The 23,270-nt window shown below is 42.1% G+C and overlaps 2 protein-coding genes across 2 annotated transcripts; both read left to right on the forward strand.

Annotated features, from left to right (window-relative positions):
• The first annotated feature begins 121 nt into the window (after nt 1–121).
• On the forward strand, nt 122–10,675 carry gnl3l (guanine nucleotide binding protein-like 3 (nucleolar)-like). The gene is made up of 15 exons (XM_036151578.1): nt 122–236; nt 320–363; nt 857–967; nt 2,112–2,228; nt 2,315–2,398; nt 2,512–2,647; nt 2,740–2,843; nt 2,969–3,113; nt 3,306–3,393; nt 6,401–6,578; nt 6,664–6,806; nt 6,893–7,029; nt 8,899–9,059; nt 9,175–9,346; nt 10,576–10,675. Exons 1-15 carry the CDS (start codon nt 224–226, stop codon nt 10,626–10,628), a joined length of 1,686 nt encoding a protein of 561 aa, XP_036007471.1. The 5' UTR covers nt 122–223; the 3' UTR covers nt 10,629–10,675.
• Nucleotides 10,676–12,261: 1,586 nt separating this feature from the next.
• tfe3b (transcription factor binding to IGHM enhancer 3b) lies at nt 12,262–22,745 on the forward strand. Its single transcript, XM_012873866.3, has 9 exons — nt 12,262–12,469; nt 14,526–14,748; nt 16,586–16,810; nt 17,219–17,314; nt 17,903–18,014; nt 18,100–18,156; nt 18,280–18,355; nt 18,445–18,592; nt 20,699–22,745. Exons 2-9 carry the CDS (start codon nt 14,557–14,559, stop codon nt 21,170–21,172), a joined length of 1,380 nt encoding a protein of 459 aa, XP_012729320.2. The 5' UTR covers nt 12,262–12,469; nt 14,526–14,556; the 3' UTR covers nt 21,173–22,745.
• The last annotated feature ends 525 nt before the right edge of the window (nt 22,746–23,270 follow it).

Genomic DNA, 23,270 nt, shown 5'->3' on the forward strand with positions numbered 1-23,270 from the left:
TTCTTTTTTTCTTTTTTTTTCATTGTAATAAAAAAAATTCATTTGAAAATAATTACTTATAGCCTTCTCAATAATCGAAAAGTATCCAATATGGAAAAGTTGCAACACGAAAAGGCTGAATAGTTACACGGTGCTTTTACTCTGACACTCCACCGGATGTTGACAGTTTCATCAATTAGCCAGCTGACACACACGTGCAGAAGAAGAAGACCATTCTGAAGTCATGTCCAAAGCGAGTACGTACATAAATACTGTGGTAAATGTGTGCGCCTGGTCTGTGTGGTTTGTTTTTTTTATCGGTTTCTGTATGTGTTTTCAGAGCAAAAACGAGCTAAACGTCTCGGTTTTCTTGGAAAATTGAAGGTAAGCACCGCCGCGGCTAACGCTGCCTGGAGCTAACTTTTACTGTAGGAATCCCTTATTTATGGCTTCTCGCCTTTCACATACACACATACCTATAGTTAATGTATGTCTGACACGATGGTAGAAGTTTGCCAGAAGTATCTTTTTTTTGCGTCTTGAAAATAAAGCTGTAAGTTGATGTCCTATGCTAACATTCCTTCGTGGAGAATTGACACATGGTTTAATAACTTGCAAGAAAACTGGTGATGACAGACCCTTAAAAGTTCTCATCTGGTGCTTGCAAAAATAATCAAATCAAAAAAAATATCGTGCTTTACACTGTAGATTACTGATTACTGTAGATTTGTTTCTTTATAATGAAAAGTGTAAATATTTTTATTATAAAAAGGTACATCTCCACTTTGTCACTAACGCTCTGTAGGATTGCGATTACTATCTGTTGCTCCCTGTGATTCCTCTCCCCCGGTATAAAGAAATGAAATGCTGTTTTCAGACTAAAGATGGACGGAAGCCCGATGGCTCAGGGTCGACAAACAATCCAAAGCAGCCAGGTGTCCGTCAGGCACAGGACTCCAGGAAATCAGAGGATGTCAGGAAGCAAAGGGTACGTTTTTATGGCTTGACTTTAATTTCACCCAAAAGGGTCACAATCCAGTAAATGAGTAATAGTTAAATTCTTGTGTATATCCTAATTTGATTAAGAATACATAGATTTGTATCATGTGATTTAATGTCTTATTCTTTATGCAAAACCTGCCAGGGACTGCAGATGAAAATGGGCCTCTGTGACTACATGAAGCACATTTAGATGACTGACTGAAACACTCATGTTGATTTAAAATGCATGATCCATTTAAAGTTATTGAATATTAAAAAAAATATATTATTGTTAGTGAGAACCGGCGGACAAAAACTTCTGTAATGCACTAAGTATGTTAAAGTTTGATATACTTGATTGTAGTTGCAGTTAGACTAATCAGCTGAGTACTTCAAGTATATATGACCATTACAATACTGTTTACGTGACATTTGTCGGCACATTTGGTCATATGTGTTAACATAAAAGGAATCGGTGAGATGCCGTGACTTGAAAGAATCGGTGAGATGCCGTGACTTGAAAGACTTGAACTTTACTGTTTTGGATATTTAAACGTCATCTTGAATTAGGTCCCAAGGGATCATGGGAAGGCGTAGGGGTCAGGATATCCCTAGGAAATGGGATTAGGCCTAAAGTTAGAGGTGGGCGATATAGACTTAAAATTTTATCACCATATACTCGGGATATGTTGTGATAGCGATAAGTGATGATAAAAGGCTAGTTAAAGCTTCTTGCAGTCTTTTTTTCAACTTTGTGGCTGTGACTGCTTTTCAATTATAGCCCAATAAGCATAAATATTAAAAGAAAAAAGTTCTAATAAAGCAAAACTCAATATGTTTTCATCAGGACACTGTTTGCATAAAGAAATTAGATTTTTTTTCACTAAGCTGCACACAGTAACTGCATTTGAATATATTTGTGCAATTATTGATATTTGTTGATGCTCTCAATAAACAATGGAGAAAATGGCAAAAATAACAATCCTGACAATATTGGCAGTTTTGGGGGGTTTCAGACACCGCTAGTTGGGATTTATCGTTATCAAGATAAATCCAAATTTTTATCACAATAAGAATTTTCACAATACAATAAAGGCCCAGCCCTACCTAAGAGTGCTGGAGTTAAGGCTGTAGTTTACATTCCTTCTCAGCTTCAAGATCTGCAGGAAAAGCAGAAGCTGTCCAGAGAACGCGAGATGATGAAGAGGAGAAATTTACAAACCTTTCAGAGCGACATCCTACAGCGACAAAGAGCGTTTGAGCTGAAGGTGAAGAAAAGCCCAGTCTGAAAACCAGTCAAATGCTGCATGTTTCAGCGTGTTTCAACTTTTCGTTTCTTCAATTGTCCCCACAGGAAACAGAGATGCAGAGTTTGGAAAAACATGAAAACTTTGAAAATGAGAATTCAAGAAAGGCATATTACAGAGAATTTAAAAAGGTAGGTTCCTGTTGGATCCGTGCAAAACACCAGTCAAGCTCTCTGTAAATATTAAAAGGTTAATAATCTTTCTTGCTTGTTTAAAAGAGTTGTTGCTGGTTTTTCTTTGCAAGGTTGTGGAGGCCTCTGATGTGATTTTGGAGGTGCTGGATGCCCGTGACCCTCTGGGCTGCAGATGTCCTCAGGTGGAACAAGCTGTCATCCAGAGTGGAACCAACAAGAAGATCGTTTTAGTCCTTAATAAGATTGGTAGGAATGCTTGGAACCAAGATTATAGAAAGCGTCCATATATTTCTATGCTTTTCATTTTGGGGTTAATTTCACACATTCCTTGATTACAGATTTGGTATCAAAAGAAATTGTGGAAAAGTGGATTAGGTATCTCCGTAACGAGTTTCCTACTGTGGCTTTTAAAGCATCTACCCAGCAACAAACTAAGAACTTGGTAAACACTTCTACATTTTATATTTGACCAATGTCAAAATATCAAAGCTTTTTTTTTTTTTTTTTTATAAAGTTGAATACAGTAAGGTTGTTTCACCACCAGCCGTTCTCTGTTTCCGTGGGCAGAAACGCAGTAACGTCCCAGTGACACAGGCCACCTCTGAGCTTCTGAGCAGCAGTGCATGCATTGGAGCCGACTGCTTGATGAAACTACTGGGTAATTATTGCCGCAACCAGGACATCAAGACTGCCATCACCGTGGGAGTTGTAGGTAAGCTGCTGCATCCAGGGGTTCTTACATGTGGACATGGCGCAGAAGCAGCGGGTTTAAGGTTCTATAGTTGGGATACTTGACTGTCATGTGCAAAACTAGATTTGCTGACTGTGTGTAGACAAATGTCGGTCCTAATGTTTACATGTAGTGTTGTTTGAACTGAAATAATTGGGCCTTATGTTCTGGAAGGTTTTCCTAACGTGGGGAAGAGTAGTTTGATCAACAGTCTGAAACGGGCCCGGGCGTGCAACATTGGCGCCACACCTGGTGTCACAAAGTAAGTGTGTGTGTGTTAGAGCTTTGTCGCTGAGTTAGTTCCATGTGCTCGGCGTAGCTGTGCTAAATCAGCGGCTTCTAACTGCTGATTTGGTGTCCTGGCTCCGACTCAGCTTATTCCTTTGGCAAAATCAGAGCTTTAGCACGTCATCAGGTGTTTTGATTTTTATCAGTGCTGAATCAGTTAAAGACTCATAGCATGTGAGAAACTGTCACTTGGTAACTCACACTGGACACCACCGCTCTGAATGCTGCAATGTATTTACCAGTGTTGTACCAGGTCATCCTTAGCAACTTTGTTTAGTTCAGCTAGGTTAAATTGAATTAATTTGTGTTCAAACTTCCCCATTTAAATATTATGATCTACATTCACAGCTCCAACATGTACTAGTTCTCATTCATTTATCATATTTTGTCTGAAATGAAGTTAAAATATATAGGTCAATCACAAATGAGCCTGTTGTCCCACTACTTATCTTTTTTTTTTATTCTCTCTGGATGTCTTTGCTCAACAAAAACTCTTAATTTCTAATGGCTAAATTTCCAAAACAGCTGCTCTAATTCTTATATTCTAATACTTTCCTCAATAGAAAATGAAAATGAAACTTTGACCAAAAAGCGTCCACTGCGTTTTTAACTGATTACATTTAGCTATTGTTGGTTAAAATTAAAAACCCAAAGTAACACTTAATGACTGGCAAAAGCTGGAAGTGAGCATTGAGAGAAGGGTTCAAAGCTGCAGCTTCTATGCATGCTTTTGCTCAATCTCCTGTCCACAACCAAAAGAGAAGGGGATAAAAGTCCCTCTCTGTAACCTGGTAGTTTTAAGGGTTGGCTTTTATTTTAAATCTGTATACGTATAAAGTTAAGCCAAAAGCATCGTAGTGTTGTGCTATTACACTGTTTTTAAGTTATTTAATGTTTAAATAACTCTGTTGGGTATTGTCCGGTGAATATCAGCCCAATACCTGACCATTGGTCAGGTATTGGGCTGATATTCCTAAGTTGGATGTGAGCAGGATTCGTCCCCGATAAGAGACTATGGTTTCTTATCGGGGACCTTTCAACTATTGTCCCAATATCAGGGCTGATATTGGGACAATAGTTAAAAGGTTGATTTGAGCACTGGCGTTCTTTTAACAGCAAACTCTGCACACATATGGAATAAAGGAGTGACAACTTCTCTTCAAGTTCAAGAATTTATTAACAGAAATAAAATGAGCATCCAGAGAACATCACTATAGATGCTGTTCATCTGAATTAACACCATTTCAATCAACTAATCCGCTCTACAAGGCCAGTGAAGCTTAACTAAAACTACTAAGCAGCTAAACTATGTACATACAAAAGAAACAAAAGACAAAATAAAGTGGTTGATAATCATCAGAATGATTAATGTTCCATATTAATGCGGTAATAACCCTCGTAGCACGATCGATCAATGGTGGAGAGAAAGGAAACAAACCTTATGTTTGAAACAAACCATAGTCTCTTGTCGGGGACGAACAAATTTTATCCGGAAGCTAATTAATAGCACTCTCACAAAGCAGAGTGAGAGTATACGCCCCAAGGGGAAGTGCTGTGGTGGTGTGTTTTTTTTTTTTTTTAAATCTCTGAAATATCCAATATTTCCCCTTAACTACATTTAAAAAAAAATTGTTCGCCCCAACAACACACCATAGTCGCATGGTAACGCCATTCTTAAGTTCAAAGCTAAAAGATGTGAGCTCCACTCATGAACACTGACGTTGAAAGACTTAATTCTGCTCACACCCAACTTAGGATCACAATATTGTAGTTTGGTTGAATTATAGACAAAACTGTTTAAAAATGCAAGACCCTCACATTTGCTAAATCCTAATTGAATACATAATGTTTCGATTCCAACCATTCATCCAAGGTATCCATGATATAAAACCTAATCTCTTAAAAAAAAAGGTTCTGTCAAAAATTGAAGCCGGGATTACTTGCACACAATCACATTTGTCTAGGGCTTTAAAGAAGGTAGATCTTTACAAAACTAGTGATCTATGCCTGAATATTAAGTCTGGGCCCCGACGGTTACATAAATAGTTTATTCTTTTGGTTTTTCAACGTTTCTTTTATAGAAATTTGTATGCATTCTATATATACCTTGTTTTATTAACTCAAAATATTCAATTCAGTTCTATTTATATAGCGCCAATTCATGAAACATGCCATCTCAAGGCACTTTCCAAAGTCAAATTCAGATTACACAGATTCCTATATAAGGGAACCCTGTTGATTGCATCAAAGTTTTGACAAGCAGCATTTACTCCTCCTGAAGAAGCGTAGGGCTACAGGGAGTCGTCTGCATTGTCCATGGCTTTGCACCAATCCCTCATACCGAGCAAGCATGAAACGACAGTGGAAAATGAAAATAGTGCGGAGTAGTAAGAGAACACCAATTCAGCTCAGCAAATATATGTATATATACTGCACTAGAGAAAATGTCTAGAGATCTAATAATCAAAGTTATTCATCTCTAAACCGATTAAGTTCAGTGTTTCCCGCAGGAATTTGATTAGGCGAGGCGTAAGTTTGAGGGGGGGGGGGGGGGGTGCGACGACACGCTTTCCGCAGACCGAGTCGCGGAGCGGGGGGGGGGGGGGTGTAATGGGGGTTGGACGACAAGTGTTACGCGGCCCGACGCGTGGAGCGGGGGGGGGGGGGGGTGTACAACAAGTTTTAGTTTTAAACTACGTTTTCTTTCCGCGGACCGACTCGCGGAGCGGGGGTTATCCAAGGGTTTTTTCCCTGCCATTCACGCACGCGCGTGTTGACGTCAAACTTTTTTTTTTTTTTTTGGGGAACGTTGGCGTGGCGGGGGCGTGAGTTTGGCGAGGCGGCCGCCACGCCAAGATAGCGCTGCGGGAAACCCTGAAGTTTGTATCTTACAGTAGTCAGTAGAGAAAAATAGATAAGGGGGCTCACTATGCAAAAACAGTATTTGCTGAATGTTTTTTAATTCTAGTTCTTGTCTTCAGGTGTCTTCAAGAAGTGCATTTAGACAAACATATAAAGCTCCTGGATTGTCCTGGAATCGTCATGGCAACATCAACAACTGATGCTGCAATGATTCTTCGTAATTGCGTGAAAATCGAGCAGCTTGTAGATCCTCTTCCACCCGTTGAGGCCATCCTCCGAAGGTGTAACAAGGCACAGGTCCGAACCCGCACGTCTCCGGCTATTTACACACTGATACGGCATCCCAATCAGGGCCCTGACGTTCCCTTGGTCATGTGCACAGATCATTGAGCACTACGGCGTTCCAGACTTTCAGACACCTCAGGAGTTCCTGGCTCTTCTTGCCCGGCGTCAAGGCAAGCTGAGGAAGGGAGGACTGCCTGACACCGATAAGGCAGCGAAGAGCGTGTTGATGGACTGGACTGGGTGGGTGGTTCGGATTTTGAAAATGAAGCTGATGTTCGGTCAGTGTTTGTTTTGATGTTAATTGCCTTTGATTATGTTTCGTGCAGAGGAAGGATCAGCTACTTTACACACCCACCAGAGACGCACACTCTGCCCACCCACGTCAGCGCTGAGATCGTTTCAGAGATGGGCAAAGCCTTTGACTGGGACGAGCTGGAAAAAGGAAATCAGGAGGTTCTTGCAGGTAACCCGAGTTTAAGTCTGGAAAAAAACAATCAGTAACAGCATTAGATAAAGACAAAGAAGATGATGCATGTTTGAACTGATTACATTAACCCCCAACACACTCTTAGCATACTTTAAACAGCTTGTTTAAACAAACTTCCTCTGCATGAAGCTTGCAAAGGCAGGCACGGTTCTACCACAAATGGTGGTGTGGTCATTGAATGCACAATTCATCTTGAAGAGGCAGCTTATGTTCTCCTAAAAAGCCGAGGTGATCGAGCTGCAAAACACCTTCTAAGCTCCAAACATTTAGGTGTAAAAGCAGAGCCAAAATTAGAGTTTTTGAGGTGTTCCTTGACTCGAATTGACCCATCAAACCCAGGTGATCTCACAAATGTATCTAAATCTATGGGGATGATATGGATTTGATTGTGGATCCTGTTTCTTTACTGTCACCTTGCCCACCCTTAAGGTTAACTGAGTTACTAAGGGTACCAGAAAAATATCGTTACATGGTCTACACCAGCTGTTTGCACCTGATATAAATCTGGAAAATAGAGTATGGGCTATAAAGGGAGCAGAGCTGTTCACCACACAACTTGTTAAAATTACATACAAAAATGACAGTGTACTGTTTTCTATACAGTAATGTTTGTTTGGCTTAAAAAAAGAACATGAAACTCAAACTTTTAAAAACTCAAAAATGAGCTATGCAAGTCTACAATTTCAGGGCCCACACAAGTGCAGATTATAAACCCAAAACCTAGTTTTTAACTTCTAAAGATGTTAGAAATTTCTTCTTTTTATTTATTTTATTTTCCATTCTCGCTCCAGATTGTCAAGTAAATGTAGGTCTAGACTTTGGCTGGGTCGTTCAGACATAAACATGCTTTGGTCTAAACCAGTCCATTGTATTAAGTATTTTGCGGGCTTTCTTCTATCTATCTTCCTGTCAGTGTTTTTGCATGTAGGCCTAAAAGTCAGATTTCTGTCACCTCTAATCAGAGCATCTTCTTCATGTCTGTTAGATGGGTTGTGATAATCTGTAAACGGGACTTCTCATAGCTTTCATTTTACAATGACTTCCTGTCAAAGATTCTCCCACCAGACCAGTGGATCTCTTTTTCTCTCTTTTTGGAGATGCTGTGACCCGACAATGGATGGCCATGAGTGTTCTTGCAGTTAAACTATACCCTTTCCATTTTCAGATGATGATTTTAACAAAGCTTGGTGAGATGTTCAAAGCCTAGGATGTCGCTTTATAACCTAACCTTTAGTAGCTTTGAACTTCTCAACCACCTTTTCCATGAGCTATCTGCTGTGTTCCTCCTTCTTCACTGTGCTTTTTCTATTATTGCTGTTCTTTATCAAACCTCTGAGGCCTTCGCAGACCAGCTGAATTTTTGCTGAGTTAAAAAAAAAAAATATATATATATATATATAAGATAAGATAAGATAAGATAAGATAGTCTTTATTGATCTCACAATGGAGAAATTCACTCGTCACATCGGCTCATACAAGAAGAGTAGGGAAGGTGCATTCAATTATATACAGTGAGTCTTCATATATACAATGGATCAGAAAGAATACCAAAAAAATACAAAAATATATATATATATATATATATATATATATATATATATATATATATATATATATATATAGCAATTTTATCTTTTATCATGGTAGAATTGATGCTTTGTAAAGCCAATTGCAGTTAAAATAATCTGTTAATAGATTTTGAAGGACTGCATTATTAAAGGCTTTGTGTTGGTATATTTTCTTCATATTTCTGCACCTCTTTTATGTTTCCTAATACCGTTTAATGAATTTAGTCAGATCAAGAGTCTTGGTGAGTTAAACGCGTAACTGTTTTCTGTGCTTCAGAGTCCACTTGCCCTGACATCCAAATGGGGTTCTGCATGGAAACCGGCGGAATGACGCAAGGGGCTCAGAGTGAGTCAGCTGAGCTGGTAATGGAAGGAGGATCTGTGGAGGATGAAGATAAAGGCGAAGCTGAATTCATGGAGGATGATCAGGATTCGGAGGTGAGAAACACCTTTGTCTTTACATCTGAAGAATGTATAATCCGTCAACCACTTCTCGGGTGAAGGCTATCTAACTAACCCTTTACATCTGACATGTCTATCCTGCTCGAAATAGTTTGGACCAATGACCGTGGAAATAAAAGCACAGAAGAAGATTGGCTGCTCTGTAAAAGATGCTGCTCCCAAAGCTCCAGATTTGAAGGATATTGTGAAAGTAGATCCTCTCCAGCAGGGTCAGGCACTCCTAGCTGCTAGGAAGAAAAGGAAAAAGCTGCAGAAAAGAGCTGGTTTGTATCTTTTTTTTTTTCTTGTCTTAGGTTTGTCCAGCCAATAAAAGCTGTAAATTCTGTATGACCATATATAAAAAGTTAAACAAAAATAAGTGTATGCTAAAATTTTGTATTCATGTTAATACTATTTGGGAGATTCTGTTTAGGCCAAATGAAGCTCATTTAGTTTTTTCCCCGCACCACGAAACTGGTTCACTTTTCTGTGGGGTCTATCAAGATGACAACATGACACAGGAAACATAAACACAGATGTCCTAAAATTAGATTTGTCTCTTTTACTTTCACGTATTTTAGATGTCACAACAGGAGGGTTTCTTCCTCATCGTAGTCGTGTACATGGTGTGAGACCATACCCCAAAATGCAGATGTTGTCCATCTGTCAGAAAATTATCCTTGATTTGAGAGTTTTGACATTCTGACAGCATTAAACATGATGCACTTCTGAGCTGCCCATAACGGCAGCTTCATGTTTCTCATGTAACAGTATAGATGTGGTGTTTGATCAGCATGAGGGTGTGATGTTTGTTACACATTGACTCTATGCAGCCACAGCAGCACTGTGCTTCTCAAAGACCCCCCCCCCCCCCCTTGTGTATTTGTTGATGACAGCTAGACCAGTATATTATCTCCTAAAATCTGACACAGCATGTCAGACCTGAAGAAAACCAGAAATCTATAGTGAAGGAAAGGCCTGATAGGTGTATCTCTACTTTTACGCTGAACAGCAAATAGTCTGAGACAGGCTGTGACTGCAAGGTTCTAATCCCTTGAGAGCAGAAGAGACGAAAATGGAAAGGAACCAAAACATTCGTATTGGTTAACATTTTTATGTGGCTACTTGGGCAGTTTTTTTTTGTTTTTGTTTTTTTCTTCTTGGACAGCAGTGTTGCATGCCCTCTGGAGACACCAAACTGCTCATGAATGACAGCTTGTACGTTTAGTAACAAATATGCAGTTTTCAGCACATGGTAAACCATAGAAATTCTTTAACCAAGATTATAACCAGCCTCATAGTGATACAGTTAGAAACCCGTTATTAAATGGTTAAGCAATGTAGCCAGAATGTTAAACCTGCTGCAGCAGCGTTATTAGGTTTACCCCCCTTGGGTAGATAGTATCCCTGACTGAACAGCAACAGGGGTTTGTTTTTACACCGTTAATATTGCATAACTTGTGCTCCTTTTGAAGTGTGCAACTAAAACAATTTTTTTTTTTTTTTTTTACAGACAAAATTTCTACTAAACTCTCAGACACACTTATGTCTGCAATGGATTTCTAATTTTCAGATGGCTGATGGGATTTGAATTAAAATGAAAGTTAAACAGTTCCCTGTCCTGTCTTTATTTGAGCCATTACTCTAGCATTCACAATCACGGTATTATCATTTGGGGGCTTTGAATCTTGAACAGTTCTACTCAATAAACGCCAAATACTCTGAATGTCTCTCAAGCTGCTCCAATGTTTTGTGTACAGAGCAAGTAATAAACTCTAATTCCTTTATGCGCCTCATTCCGCTGGTGCGTCGTGCAGAGGAAACCATAGACATATATAAAGAGTAGACCCCGCATCGACCGCTCTCGCCTATAGGCGCTGACGAGATTTAGGGGCGCCATCTTGGGGCGGTCGACAACTCCGCTAAGTCTAATGTGTTAACCAGGTGCAGAATCAATTTTAATCAACTATAACTCGTTTAATGTTGAACTAATTTTCACATTTGTTTTGCTTAAAACTTTAAAACTATAGCTATTATAACAAATGGTCCAATGCGTTTAAATAATCTTAGTGGGGTTAAAAGTAATAGAATATTCTGACATGATGTATGTATGTTTCAAAACACAGCCATGCACACATTTTTTATAATTTTTTTATTGCTATATAAACAAACACATTTGTACATGTACATATGTACATATACTTCCCAAAAAGAACCAGTGATGGGCGAAATCCGTAAAGTAGTAACCTTTATTTATTTTTTTACAATTATTATATACAATGAAATACACTATAGTATATTGAAACCATAGAACAAAACCTTTTTACCGGCCCAAGCATTTGTTTAACAAATGAAAGTACTATATAAACGTTTTTTTATTATTATTTACAAATAAGCTGTAAAATAATAATTTTAATCAATACGAACTGAAGGCTTCAAATTGCGGAGATCAGCGCGGCCCACCGCGACCCGAGTCATTACGGGAGAAAATGAAAAATTAATATAAAAAAATACAAAGTACAGTAGGACAAATAGTGACTCGTGTGTATTTCACTGCTCTTTTGACTGAGGCGCTGCATCCGTGACTCCGGTCTGTAGCGTTTTTTTCTTCTAAAGCCCGCGGTGCAGGTGAGGGTTTTTTTCGGGAGAAGAACACATTTTTATCGGTAGTTGTCACTATTTTTTCTTCTGGGCAAAAAGATTCTTATAAACCGACACGCCACCTGATGAGAACTGTAATGAACGGCTCATCAATGCAAATCCGTGAAGCAGCGAGACCGTGAAAGGTGAACCGCAATATAGCGAGGGTTCACTATATATATATATATATATATATATATATATATATATATATATATATATATATATATATATATATATATATATATATATATATGCTGTTTATTCACTAATGTCTAACAACAACTTTGTATCTCCTATAGAGAACTTACATTCTGATCAAAAATATAAACAATGTCTTTTCATCTTGCTTGTGAAAGTTATCCCTCGAGCCCTGACATAAATAATCCCTCGATTTAAACAAAAATGAGCCGCACAGCGCTGAGGCATCATTAGTGTGTCAGCTTGAATCAGCAGGATTAGGTATCAAGTCGACCGCCCCAAGGTGGCGCCCGTAATTCCTGCGCAGCGACAGTCAATGCGGGGTCTACTCTTATATTATGTCTATGGAGGAAACCTCTTCTTCTGTGGACTACAACCTGACTGCTGTCGACCGCTTCCGGGTGACGTTGGCGCGATGACGTCAGCGCGACATCAACAACAACGTTCGGTGTTGAGGCTAGCGGCTGCTGAAGTTTGTAACGGCCGACCCTAAAAAACATGGCAAAGAAAGCGGAGGTCTCCGGGAAGGAATGGCTGTAATTATGTGAAATAAACCCATTTCTGCGGTACGTATAATTATTTGACGGCACGTGTCCTGCTTTAGAAGCGTTAGCTTGTTAGATAACTGGTCGAGTGCTAGCCGACTCGATAGCTGAGCAGCAACTTCCTATCTCCGCTTTGCCTTCTGCTTATTTTAGTCGGGAAAACAACAAACACTCCGTTATCTCGCTAAAAGGGAACCCGACGTGGGTTTAAAACGTGTGTGTTGGTAATTAACTGTATTTACGTATCTGCTCGTTGATGTGGGCCGATCGGACTCGGAGCTGTCAAATGAACTGGGCTAATAGTCATGACGCCAGACCAGACCGCCTAAAATAGAGATTACAAAACAGCTGAAAGTAAGCGAACCGCCGCCTGTGCTACTTAAACTGATCGGTGATCACTGCGATCGGTGGGAGAAGCAATGTATCGGACCCTTGTGGTTTTTTTTTTTCTTTATTTTCTGAGAAGTTCGCTTTCGTTTTTAGCGGACTTTTGTGCATGTTTTTGCGCAACCAGCTAGCAGGGAAGTGAGGCTGGCGCGCAGTCTGCAGCCTCACAACGTGGAACAGCATGTGCTGAACCGCCCGGCTGTCAGAGAGGAGGAGTCCGTGTATTTAGAGTAAACGCCGTGCGCCTGGGTACAGGGTGGGGGAAAATTCGTAGAAGATGAAGAGGGGGAAAAAAAAAAAAAAACAATATCCACGAGAGGCGAGCTTGTCTAAGAAACCTGTTTGATCCCCCAGAACGAGATTTTAGGAGCGGTGTGACATAAATGTTTACTAAGTCTCAGGTTAATTCAATTCAACAAGTGAGCTGGACACAGTGTGGTGTGTTTCCAGCACTTGGTGTGAACTGCGCTTGGAGTCGGTGCTTCCAAGATCCACCATCCCACAGGTGTGGTAATCCACTCCTGAACCACAGAGGTCAGAAGTGTCTCACCTGGCCAACACGAAAAGGACAGGACTGTGAAGTGGTCCGAGCGACTCTTATGGGATCCGATTACATTTTTAATCCTATTTAATCCAAAACCAAGTCTCTTGGTGGTGGTTTTGCTGTTTACAAAGTAAAATCTAAAATGTCCCTCCACATAAAATCAAAATCCAAGACTTCTTCCCCCACAGCTGTAAGGTCTATGACCCCCTGCCGAATATCAACAAACTACCAGCCGAGTTCCTAACCTGTTAAATGTTACAAACACACCACTGGTTTCTGATCCAATGTAAATCAAATCATTTGCTAACGTGTATTAGGCCCTTCAATCTCTCAGGGAGTGTCTGTTTAGACATCCATGCAAATTGCACAATTCTGGAACTAAATCTATTGCACAATATTAAAAACTGCTGTCCACTTTTTTGACTTGGAAATGAGTCCATTCACTGCTAAAGACTACATGCACACATCAGCCCCACAGGGACTGCTGTTGGCCAGTGCAATCAACTTGATAAAAAAATAAAGAAAATAAGATCATGCCTTGTTGTGTAATTATGTGCATTCTGAGCTGGTGTCTGCCTCAACAAAATCTCCTTATGGGTAAAAATGACAGATTGTTGATATGGAATAAGGAGCTTTTTTTTTTTTCTGTTATTAGACCGAGATCGTGTTTTAGTCGGTAAGATTGAACCCACCCCGGAACTCAAAGTTAAACGTTTGTATTTGGTTTTTACAGCCAGAGAAAAACCTATGTTCTGTGATATTGTGTTGGTCCAGAAAGTGAAAGCACTATTTGACATTTTGTATTCCTTCTACAGGCGGTAAGCAGTGTATTTAGGTTTTATCTGGACAACATTTAACCAGTTAACATAAATGGCGGTCAACTCACTTTCACTAAAAGTAGGCTTCAGTGTTATAAGTAATTGTAACTAGCTGTGACCTTATGGTTTGAGTTTATTGGAAGAAATTGGACTCATTTGAATTGGATTCATACTGATTTGGATGCAAAACTGCGTATAAATTAGAAGTATTTATAAAGAGTAATTTTACATTATCTAAAAACCTAAAATTGGATTCTTTTAACAAATCAAATATTGCGGTATGTAATGTACCAATCTCATTTCCAGTTTTTTGTTTGTGTTTTCGCAGCTCCATCCTTAGATCTTGATCTGTTTCCACCATGTCGTCCCGTGTGTTGCTGCGGCAGCAGCTGATGCGAGAACAAGCTCAGGAGCAGGAGAGGCGTGAGGCCCAGCAGCAGGCCTCTGCCTCTCAGCTCCGAGCCTCTGATTCCACGCCAGCCATCTCCGTCACTCTGCCACCCAATGCTGCTCGTCCTCCGCCAGCACAGGTGCCTGTGGAGGTGCTAAAGGTAAGAGCGGACAACTTTTCTCTACTAAGCGTTGTCTAAAAACGATTGGACGCAGTGTGATCTATTTTTTTTTTTTTTTTAAACAGAAGAATGCACAAGAGCATTAATTGGTATTCATGTTTCACCACCTCAACACTGTGATCTAAATCCAAACTCCCAACACAAGTTTTCACTTGAACGCTATTTCTCTGAGGTTCTAAACTCCTGATCTACCCGAGATCAGGATGCAGGCGAACACTCTCCAGCTCGTTCTGGAGGACCCTAAGGGGCGAGCTTCCCAGGCCAGAAGGGATATAAAGTACCAGCAGCCAGTTCTGGGTCTTCGCCGTGGTCCCATGTCTGGAAAACACAGGCAGGCACCAAGGAGGCAAGACTCCTTTAGATCCGTAGAAGCAGCGGCTCTTTATGATGAAGATTATGATGTCTTCTTCTAATTGGCATGTTTATTACGTGACGTAAGCGTTTGCAGCCTGGCGTTCAGACTTCACGTTGTTTAGCTTTTCTCCTTTTTTCCTTTAAACACACATATTGTGCACTCATTTGGCCAAATCCTCTGTTAAAAGGTTCTTACTTACATTATTTTCTGCTTTAGTCGGCGGGAAGCAAATTAAGTCTGAATGTTTTCCAGGACCTGCCTCCATTTAAACCGCGTCGGCCCAATTCAGCCACTTTTAAAAGCGCCATGAGGTTGGTGTTCCCCCCCACTTAAAGTCCAGTTTGAGTTTAACGCCTTGGCTGACAAAGCCAGAGCTCAAACCGGTCGAAGACGGCGTCAGCGGCTAAAGAAACAGACCTGGAGTTGAGTAGCAGAGACAGAGAGCTTTGGAGTGACAGAACGAATCGCACCGCTGTCTCTGCTGTCCGTCCAAACTGATGACCGTCTCACGTCCTGCCTGCAGCAGCCGCTCCTCCTCAGTAACACTAGAACAGTAACACTTCAAATAAACAAGTAACACCGATACTTGTTTATTTGCTACGGAGAATGTGTGACGCGTACAGGATCTCTCCGTATTAACGGTCGAGTTGCCCCTTCTGCACGAATTAATTTGAACCCAGATCATTTGTCCTCGTCGTTTTGTCCACGTTTTTGTTAAGAAAACAAGCAAAAGGGAAAAAAATAAGTCTGGTGAAAGGACATGTCTGGGTCTGGTTTCTGCGTGCACCGCAAACACGAATCTAAAAATAAGCAAAATGTTCTTAAACATAGTGTTTTTGTCCTTGATCTGAGCAGGTAAATATGATAATTTGCCAATGGGATGAGTATTTTGACCCCTAAATTAAGATAATTAGACATCCTGCACTTGAAATAAGATGATGGAGATGAGTTGTTCCTATTTTAAGTGCACAAATCTTATTCTATTGGCAGGTCATCTTATTTACCTTCTCAAATCAAGGACAAATACACTAATTTTAAGAAAGTTTTACTTCTTTTTAGTTCCGTTTTTGCAGTGTGTTACTTGGTTTCACGCACCAGCCTAAATTTGACGGCTAACTTTATCTCCATGATTGTTAGCAGCGATCTTGATCTTGATCTTTTTTTTAATTTTTTTTATTTCCACAAACCCCTCATATTTCTGGCAGGTGAAGCTAATTCGTTTTCAGACGGTCAACAGTCTCCCTTGTATTTTCTTCCTGATTTTGCAATCGCCTGCTGCTCATGTCTGAATGTTCTGCCGGCCCTAAGTTAAAAAAAAAAAAAACAACACAGAGCAAAAACCTAAAATGAAAAACATGCTGCCCAGATAACTGCAGAGTGTTGAGTCTTTTTATTTACGTTCTGCTCTTTCGTTCCCGTGTTCACCTGCTGTGTTGTTTACCAACTGTTGACATGTTTCAGGTGCAGACCCACTTGGAGAACCCCACCAAGTACCACATCCAGCAGGCCCAGAGGCAGCAGGTCAAGCAGTACCTCTCCACCACTTTGGGGAACAAGGCGGTCACCCAGTCCCTCGGCGTCTCCCCGGTGCACCAGTCCAGTTCGGCCCCTGAAGTCGGCCCTTCTGCCAGCAGCGCCCCCAACAGTCCCATGGCTCTGCTCAACATCGGCTCCAACAAGGAGGAAGTGAGGGGAAATTCCTGCTTTTTTTTTTTTACTCTGGCGGTTGTCTGCGGGTTTCATTTGCTTGTCCAGCAGTTTGCACAACATGGCCTGTTATTGTTTCTGCAGATTCGCTCGATGCTTTTTGAGGAAGTTGAATGCAGGTCCCTCTGCTCTGCTCTAGCCTAATCGCCGTGTTCGTTTTTTGCACTAATAAACGTGAAGCTCCCACTAGGACGATGCCCGCCCGCTGTTACCACGTCCTTGTTGGTCTGTTGTCACAATAGGATGTTAAATATTGCACCCGCGGTCGAACGGTACCCTACAGCTCCGTCTTTGAAGTGAAACTCGGTCCGGAGCCGAACTGCTTCGTGTCCTGCATTCTGTTCACGATGCGGATCTGAAGGAGGTTCTCTCGTCTGTTTCTTCTAGATTGATGACGTGATCGACGACATCATCAGCCTCGAATCCAGCTTCAACGACGAAATCATTACTCTGATCGATTCGGGTCTCCAGTTGCCCAGCACGGTATGAACGGCGGTTCGTTTATTTGTCTGTGAAAACTTGCTTTTCAGCACCTCCTTAGGATGGACAGGTTCTTCTGGTCCAGCTCAGCAACGCTTCCTTCTTATACTCAAAGTGTTTTTTTGTTGTTGTTTTTTTTTTCCTTTTCTATAAAAGGACGGTCTCTTTTATGTGTGGAATTTTGAGGCTGTGGGAGTAAACATACATTTCTGGCACTCGCTTACGATTCGCCACAGAAGTGCAGCCTGGGGCGGACCTAAGCCGTCCCAGACTGGCTTGACAAGGGGAAGTGAGACAAAGTGGATTATGCTGACTAGAAAATGCAGCAGCAGGTTAACTAATAATTGTAGGGGGGGGGGGGGGGAAGCTTGTAGGAGAAATTGAATTATGAGGATTATGGTGATGCTTTTGAAGGACGGGAAAAGGAAACCCACTGAGGTAAACGCTTTAATGTCTTAATGCAGTTCCATTCCTTGCTGGCTATGAAGAGTAGCATTTCGGTTAAATAGCATTTCTCTTTGATGCGACTTGTGTTATCACTGTTTGGTTTTATTCATTACATGCATAGTAACGCGTTTGCTGTTGCTGCAGCTCCCGGGAAATCTGCTGGATGTTTACCACAGCCCTGGAATGGCAGGTCCTACTCTCACCGTTAGCAACTCCTGCCCTGCTGACCTTCCACAGATTAAAAGGGAAATTACTGGTACGGAGCTTACTTCTACCTTTTGTTATCGGGAAAGTTGTTTCGCTCTCTGGTTTCACCGTAAAATGTTCAAATCGCCTTTCAGACGCAGACACCAAAGCATTTTTGAAAGAGCGGCAGAAGAAAGACAACCATAACCTCAGTAAGGCAGATTTAAATCTCTTCTGTTGTGTGTGTATATTCTCTCTTTGTCTGTCTGTATGTCTTATTCAGACAATTTTATCGTTTTGTTTTTTTAAACTCTGAATGTTTGTGGTTGCTTCAGTTGAGCGGAGGCGACGATTCAACATAAACGACCGAATTAAGGAGCTGGGTACCCTGATCCCCAAGTCCAGTGACCCGTAAGACCCGCTTTCCTTTTTCCTTTTTAAGTCGTGCGCTGGGTTTCTCCGACTGCATTTAAAAAGTCCCGTTTTTCTGCGCCCGACAGAGAGACGCGTTGGAATAAAGGCACCATCCTGAAGGCTTCTGTGGACTACATCAGGAAGTTGCAGAAGGAGCAACAGAGAGCCAAGGATATCGAAGTGCGGCAGAAGAAGTTGGAGCAGGCCAACCACATCCTAATGTTACGCATCCAGGTCTGTGTTTGTGCTTTGAGGGAGACTTTTAGCAACTAAATTTGTTAAAGTAGAAGTCGAGCGCCTCGTGCAGACGTCTTTCTAGCGTCTGAGTCTGTGCACACAGCGCCTCCCAGAAGTTTTCGTTGTCCTTTTTTTTCCATTTCTTGTTACGCTGCAACCGCAAACCGTTATGTATGGAGAAGACTGAAGCACAACTTTGGCACCACTGCAGGCCTACCACAAACACGACCGGTTCCCTAAACTTCACAGGGACAAGGAGAGCATTAATCAGAGATTCCCATCATGGGGGCTCTGGAGGAGCTGCAGAGATCCACACCTCAGGTGGTACAATCAGTCAACAGGATAACTCTTACTCCTCCGCTCCACAAATGTGGTGTTTTATGGAGGAATGAGAAGGGGAAAAAAATCCCATAAGAAGATTTGTTTGCTGTGTAGAGGACACAGCAAACATGTGGAAGGAGCCCTGGTCCAATGGGAGCAAAACTGAACCTCCTGGCCTGCATGCAAAATGCTGTCTGCAGCAGTAGATTGATAATCTGACCCTAGCCAGATGTATTTCGCTCCGCCTAGCTCCACTCATCCATCTGGGACAGATCCATAGGAATGGCGTTTCAGAAGGCTGGGCCTTATCAAAAATCCTTGCATATGATTGGATAAGCCACTTGTCTGTCATCTTTATCGACGTGCTATTTCAACCACTCACACTGAAGCGAACCCGTGACGCTGATGAGAGCAATGCAGAAAAAAACAAAACTTTTTTTTTTTTTTTTTTTTATGTGTTTGCGGCTCTAGTGGCACGTGTTTTATTGACAGTGAGCTGACAGGAAGAGGGGGGAAGACAGGCGGCAAAGCGTCGCGGGTCGGAGTCGATCCATATTAGGAGGACTAAAGGCCTCTTAAAAAGGTTCGCTCTAACCGCTCCGCCACGGGCGCGCCCTGGAAAACAAAACTTGCCAAATCCGGTTGGAAGAAGGGTGAAAACATTGATTCCACCAACAAAAGCCTTCAGAGCCGTTCTCTGATGTTCTTTTAATGAAACAATATTAGGTAGGTTGGACAACACGGAAGAAATAGCAGCATCAATGTTAACGCTTGCTTCCTCGATGAGCCGCCATTGCTATCTGAATCAAAACAGTTTCACGTCACGGTCGCGTCTCCACTACGTCACATCTATGAAACTCCAGCCCTGCGTCCTGATTGGCTAGACAATAAAATTGGTTGGAGAAATCACTTTCTATGGGAGAGGTCCCAGATGGATGTGAGTGAAGCTAGGCAGAGCGATATCAATCTGGCAAGGGTCAGGTTAGAAGATTGACGCTGCACAGCTATACCATACAGCGTCCCCATGGTGAAACCTAATGGGGACTGCATCGTGCTGTGGGCTGCTTTCCTTTTGCAGAGACAGGGAAGCTATTGAAAATGCCTGCAAAGCAAGATGGAGCTACAGCCAGAGCAGTCCTGGAAGTAAAGCTGTTTGAGGCTGCAGACGATTTGAGACTGGGGGCGAAGGTTTCCTTTCCAACACGACAGTCTCACCAAACATGCAGCTATGATGAAATGGTTCAGAACAAACCATATTCATTTATTAGGGACCCATTCAAAGACCAGAGCTTAATTCAGCTGATAGTCTGTGGTGAGCCTACAGGCCGGTTCACACGGCAGGATTTTTAGTCCAATTTTGTCCCGATCTTCCCCTTCCGAGAGGCGCCGGCTATTGAAATATCTCTTAAGATAATCTTAAGAGATATTGCTGCCGTGTGTGGTGTGCCAAGAGTGATCGGGTCCACTCTGACTTCAAAGCGGGGATCATCAACATGTTGAATTGTCTTGCCCTGATATCCTATGACGAATAGCAAATCAGAAAGTGCGGTGAAGGAAACCCCAAAAGAGAAAGAAAATCTGTTCTATCTAGGATTTTTTATCATTACGTGTGGCGTCTCTCAGGCTTAAAAAAAAAAAAATCGGCCAACTAATTCCTGCCGTCTATTTTAATCACGCCTTACCTGAATTTAGTTTATTTAAGAACATCGTATCTGTTTGTGTATTTCAACACAGAGTCATCTGAAAGCCCCAATGTTGTTTTTTTTTTCTTTTCCTCTCCAGGAACTTGAAATGCAGGCTCGGCTCCACGGACTCCCAGCCGCCAACAACATTTCCTCTGCTTTGAATCCCAACGTCTCCCAGCAGCAGCAGCAGCAGCAGCATCATCAGGCAGCTCCCCACGGCGGCCAGCCGTTGCCCACGAACACGGCAGCAGCCTCCACCCTGAGCCTCTCCAGCCTGGGAGCCGCAGCGCAGCCGCTGCCGGCCTCCTTCCTGTCCCCGCCCTCCTCGGACTCCCCCGCCGGAGTCACCCTCAGCAGCCCGCTGGACCTCGGCAGCCTGAGCTTCGCCGAGCTGGACGACCCCACCGCCTCGGCGCTCTACCCGGACGTCGGCCTGGGGGACATCCTCATGGACGACGGGTGCGCCCTGTCCCCCGAGAGGATGGGCGAGCCGCTGTTTTCTCCTCTGTCACCAGGTGCCTCTAAAACCAGCAGCCGCCGGAGCAGCCTTGACATGGACGAGGACTTGTGATGCGTTCCCGAGCGACCAGAGATGGTCTGCAGGCGCCGAGAACGTCTATCCCTAAAAAACTAAAGTCTATTTATAGGATCGAGCCTAAACGTTTTTAAAGCTATCATGAAAACTAACTTAATATCGAATCAGAAGGCTAGTTATTGGACATTTTTGCCATATTGTTCCTATTTGGAACCGATCAAATGATTGTCTAAATATATAAATGCAATCTTTATTGAATAGAATATTGTATATTAGAGACGTGGACCTATAGCATTATTAAATGTAACATTCTTCAATATTTTTTAAAGATTAATTCAGAGATTTAAGAGGGATGTTTTTTTTTTTCTTTTTTTGTTTTTTTTCCCTAAATGTATCTATTATAAAGAGAAAAGCTGTGAGGATTTACTGGCATAGCAAACTTACTGAGAGATGCCAACATTCAGTATGATTTTTTCAGTTTTCGTTTTCTTTAACTGACTGGAATCAGGGTTGGCCGGCGGCTCCTCCACGTCGGTCGTCTCACCAGCAGCTACAGAAGGGATCTTTGTTCAGTGAATTGGCACATTGTGAAATATTTACTGCATATTGTATATAAGAGTATTTTATTTTGAGCAATTTTATTGCACCTTACTTTTAAGGCAGTCTATGCATTTTATGAGAGCTTTTTGTCCGTTTTTTTTTTTTTTTTTGGTACCATTACACCCAGTGGACTGCTTCTAGCCCAGGTCGCACGTTCTTGTGATAATAAACCCCGATCAGCAGCTACTTAGCCAAAGCAGGAATTCTTCCAGAGTAGCTACAGATTCACTTCTTTTTTGTTTGTTTTTTAGTTTTTTAGTTAGTTTACTTAGTGAATGCACGAGTGTCTAAGAGAACAATTTTATCATTTTCCAACAGTACTGTAGATCATTATACCTTTTTTTTTATACCTGATAGTTTGATAAATGCTTTTTCATGACTAATCTCTTGTGTTGTCTTCTCCTTTTAATCTTCTGTGATTACCGAGTGACTTTTACCAGTTGGCATGTTTGAGTCAGATCGTTTGATTTTTTTTTTTTTTTTTTTTGGATGATCTGATATAATTTGTGATCATGCATTAATGCTCGTTGTGGTATGGACTTCAGAGGGCTCCTCTTTAAACAACAAACACTAGTCTCCACCCCTTAGAAAAAAAAATGGATAACTGGGTGGAACCTGCAGGTCGACATTTCGGTAAAACAGGCACACAAATAAAGAATTGTAATTCATTTGTCAGATGCTTAACACAATCTTGTATGCAGCCAATGTTTTTTTTTTTTTTTTTTTAATCTTTCTGTCCAACACGCGGTTCCAGCAGCGCCGCCCATCTGTTTGTAGCTCCACGTTTACAGTGATGTTGATGTTTAAGGTGTTGGTTCGAAACCCGGAGCTACTTCTACTGAAAGCTGGCCCACGCCAAAAGCACACCGCCCCCTAATTTCGTTGTTATCCACCCCCGTGTCCTGTCCTGTCCTGACAGATGTCTGTTAAAGCACCAACACGCGTGTGTCCTTGTCCTCGTCGTTTTGGCTTCTGTTCACATCTGACCCGAATAAACGACTTTCAGCAACCCGTGTCTGGCTGCTCGTCTTGTCTGCCGCGTGGATTGCCGAGTTTCAGTGGTAGAGCATTTGAGAGATCTCCATGGCGAGGTCCAGGCACTCCGTGGCCGGGAGGCAGAGGTCGCCCGGACACCGGCACAGATGACAGGCCTGCTGGGTGAGCTGCTGGAGCGGCAGCAGGGCGAGGGGCTCACAGCCGCACAGGGTGGAGCACGACGACCAGACGCACGCGCTGCACCCTCTGAAGGTCTCCAGCAGGCAGTCCAGGGGGCGGCAGAAAAGACAGCCCATCAGGATCGCAGCACATAGGTCTCCAGATTAGGAAGGAAAAACAAAATAATGTGAGGAAGAAGGAAAAAAGAGGTGCAAAAAAAATAAAAAACAATCAGTCGGAGCCACCTTACCGATCGCATCTGCCTCGGTGCGAGGTGCCGAGGTTTTGAGGCGGTCTCGGCGCCTGGTCGACGTGTAGGACCGGCCCGCGTCAGGAAGCCTTTGGGCGTCTGTGAAGGGCGGCGGCAGGGCGGCATGTA

The sequence above is a fragment of the Fundulus heteroclitus genome, chromosome 20, assembly GCF_011125445.2.
Source record: "Fundulus heteroclitus isolate FHET01 chromosome 20, MU-UCD_Fhet_4.1, whole genome shotgun sequence".
NCBI lineage: Eukaryota > Metazoa > Chordata > Actinopteri > Cyprinodontiformes > Fundulidae > Fundulus > Fundulus heteroclitus.

Excerpts from the sequence above, each read along its gene's own strand:
- gnl3l (XM_036151578.1), top strand. Across the intron at positions 2,229-2,314 it reads AAAGAGCGTTTGAGCTGAAG|GAAACAGAGATGCAGAGTTT; the intron begins GTGAAGAAAAGC and ends TTGTCCCCACAG. Across the intron at positions 7,030-8,898 it reads AAATCAGGAGGTTCTTGCAG|AGTCCACTTGCCCTGACATC; the intron begins GTAACCCGAGTT and ends TCTGTGCTTCAG.
- tfe3b (XM_012873866.3), top strand. The coding sequence starts at position 14,557 with ATGTCGTCCCGTGTGTTGCTGCGGCAGCAGCTGATGCGAGAACAAGCT. Across the intron at positions 17,315-17,902 it reads GTCTCCAGTTGCCCAGCACG|CTCCCGGGAAATCTGCTGGA; the intron begins GTATGAACGGCG and ends CTGTTGCTGCAG. Across the intron at positions 18,356-18,444 it reads ATCCCCAAGTCCAGTGACCC|AGAGACGCGTTGGAATAAAG; the intron begins GTAAGACCCGCT and ends TGCGCCCGACAG.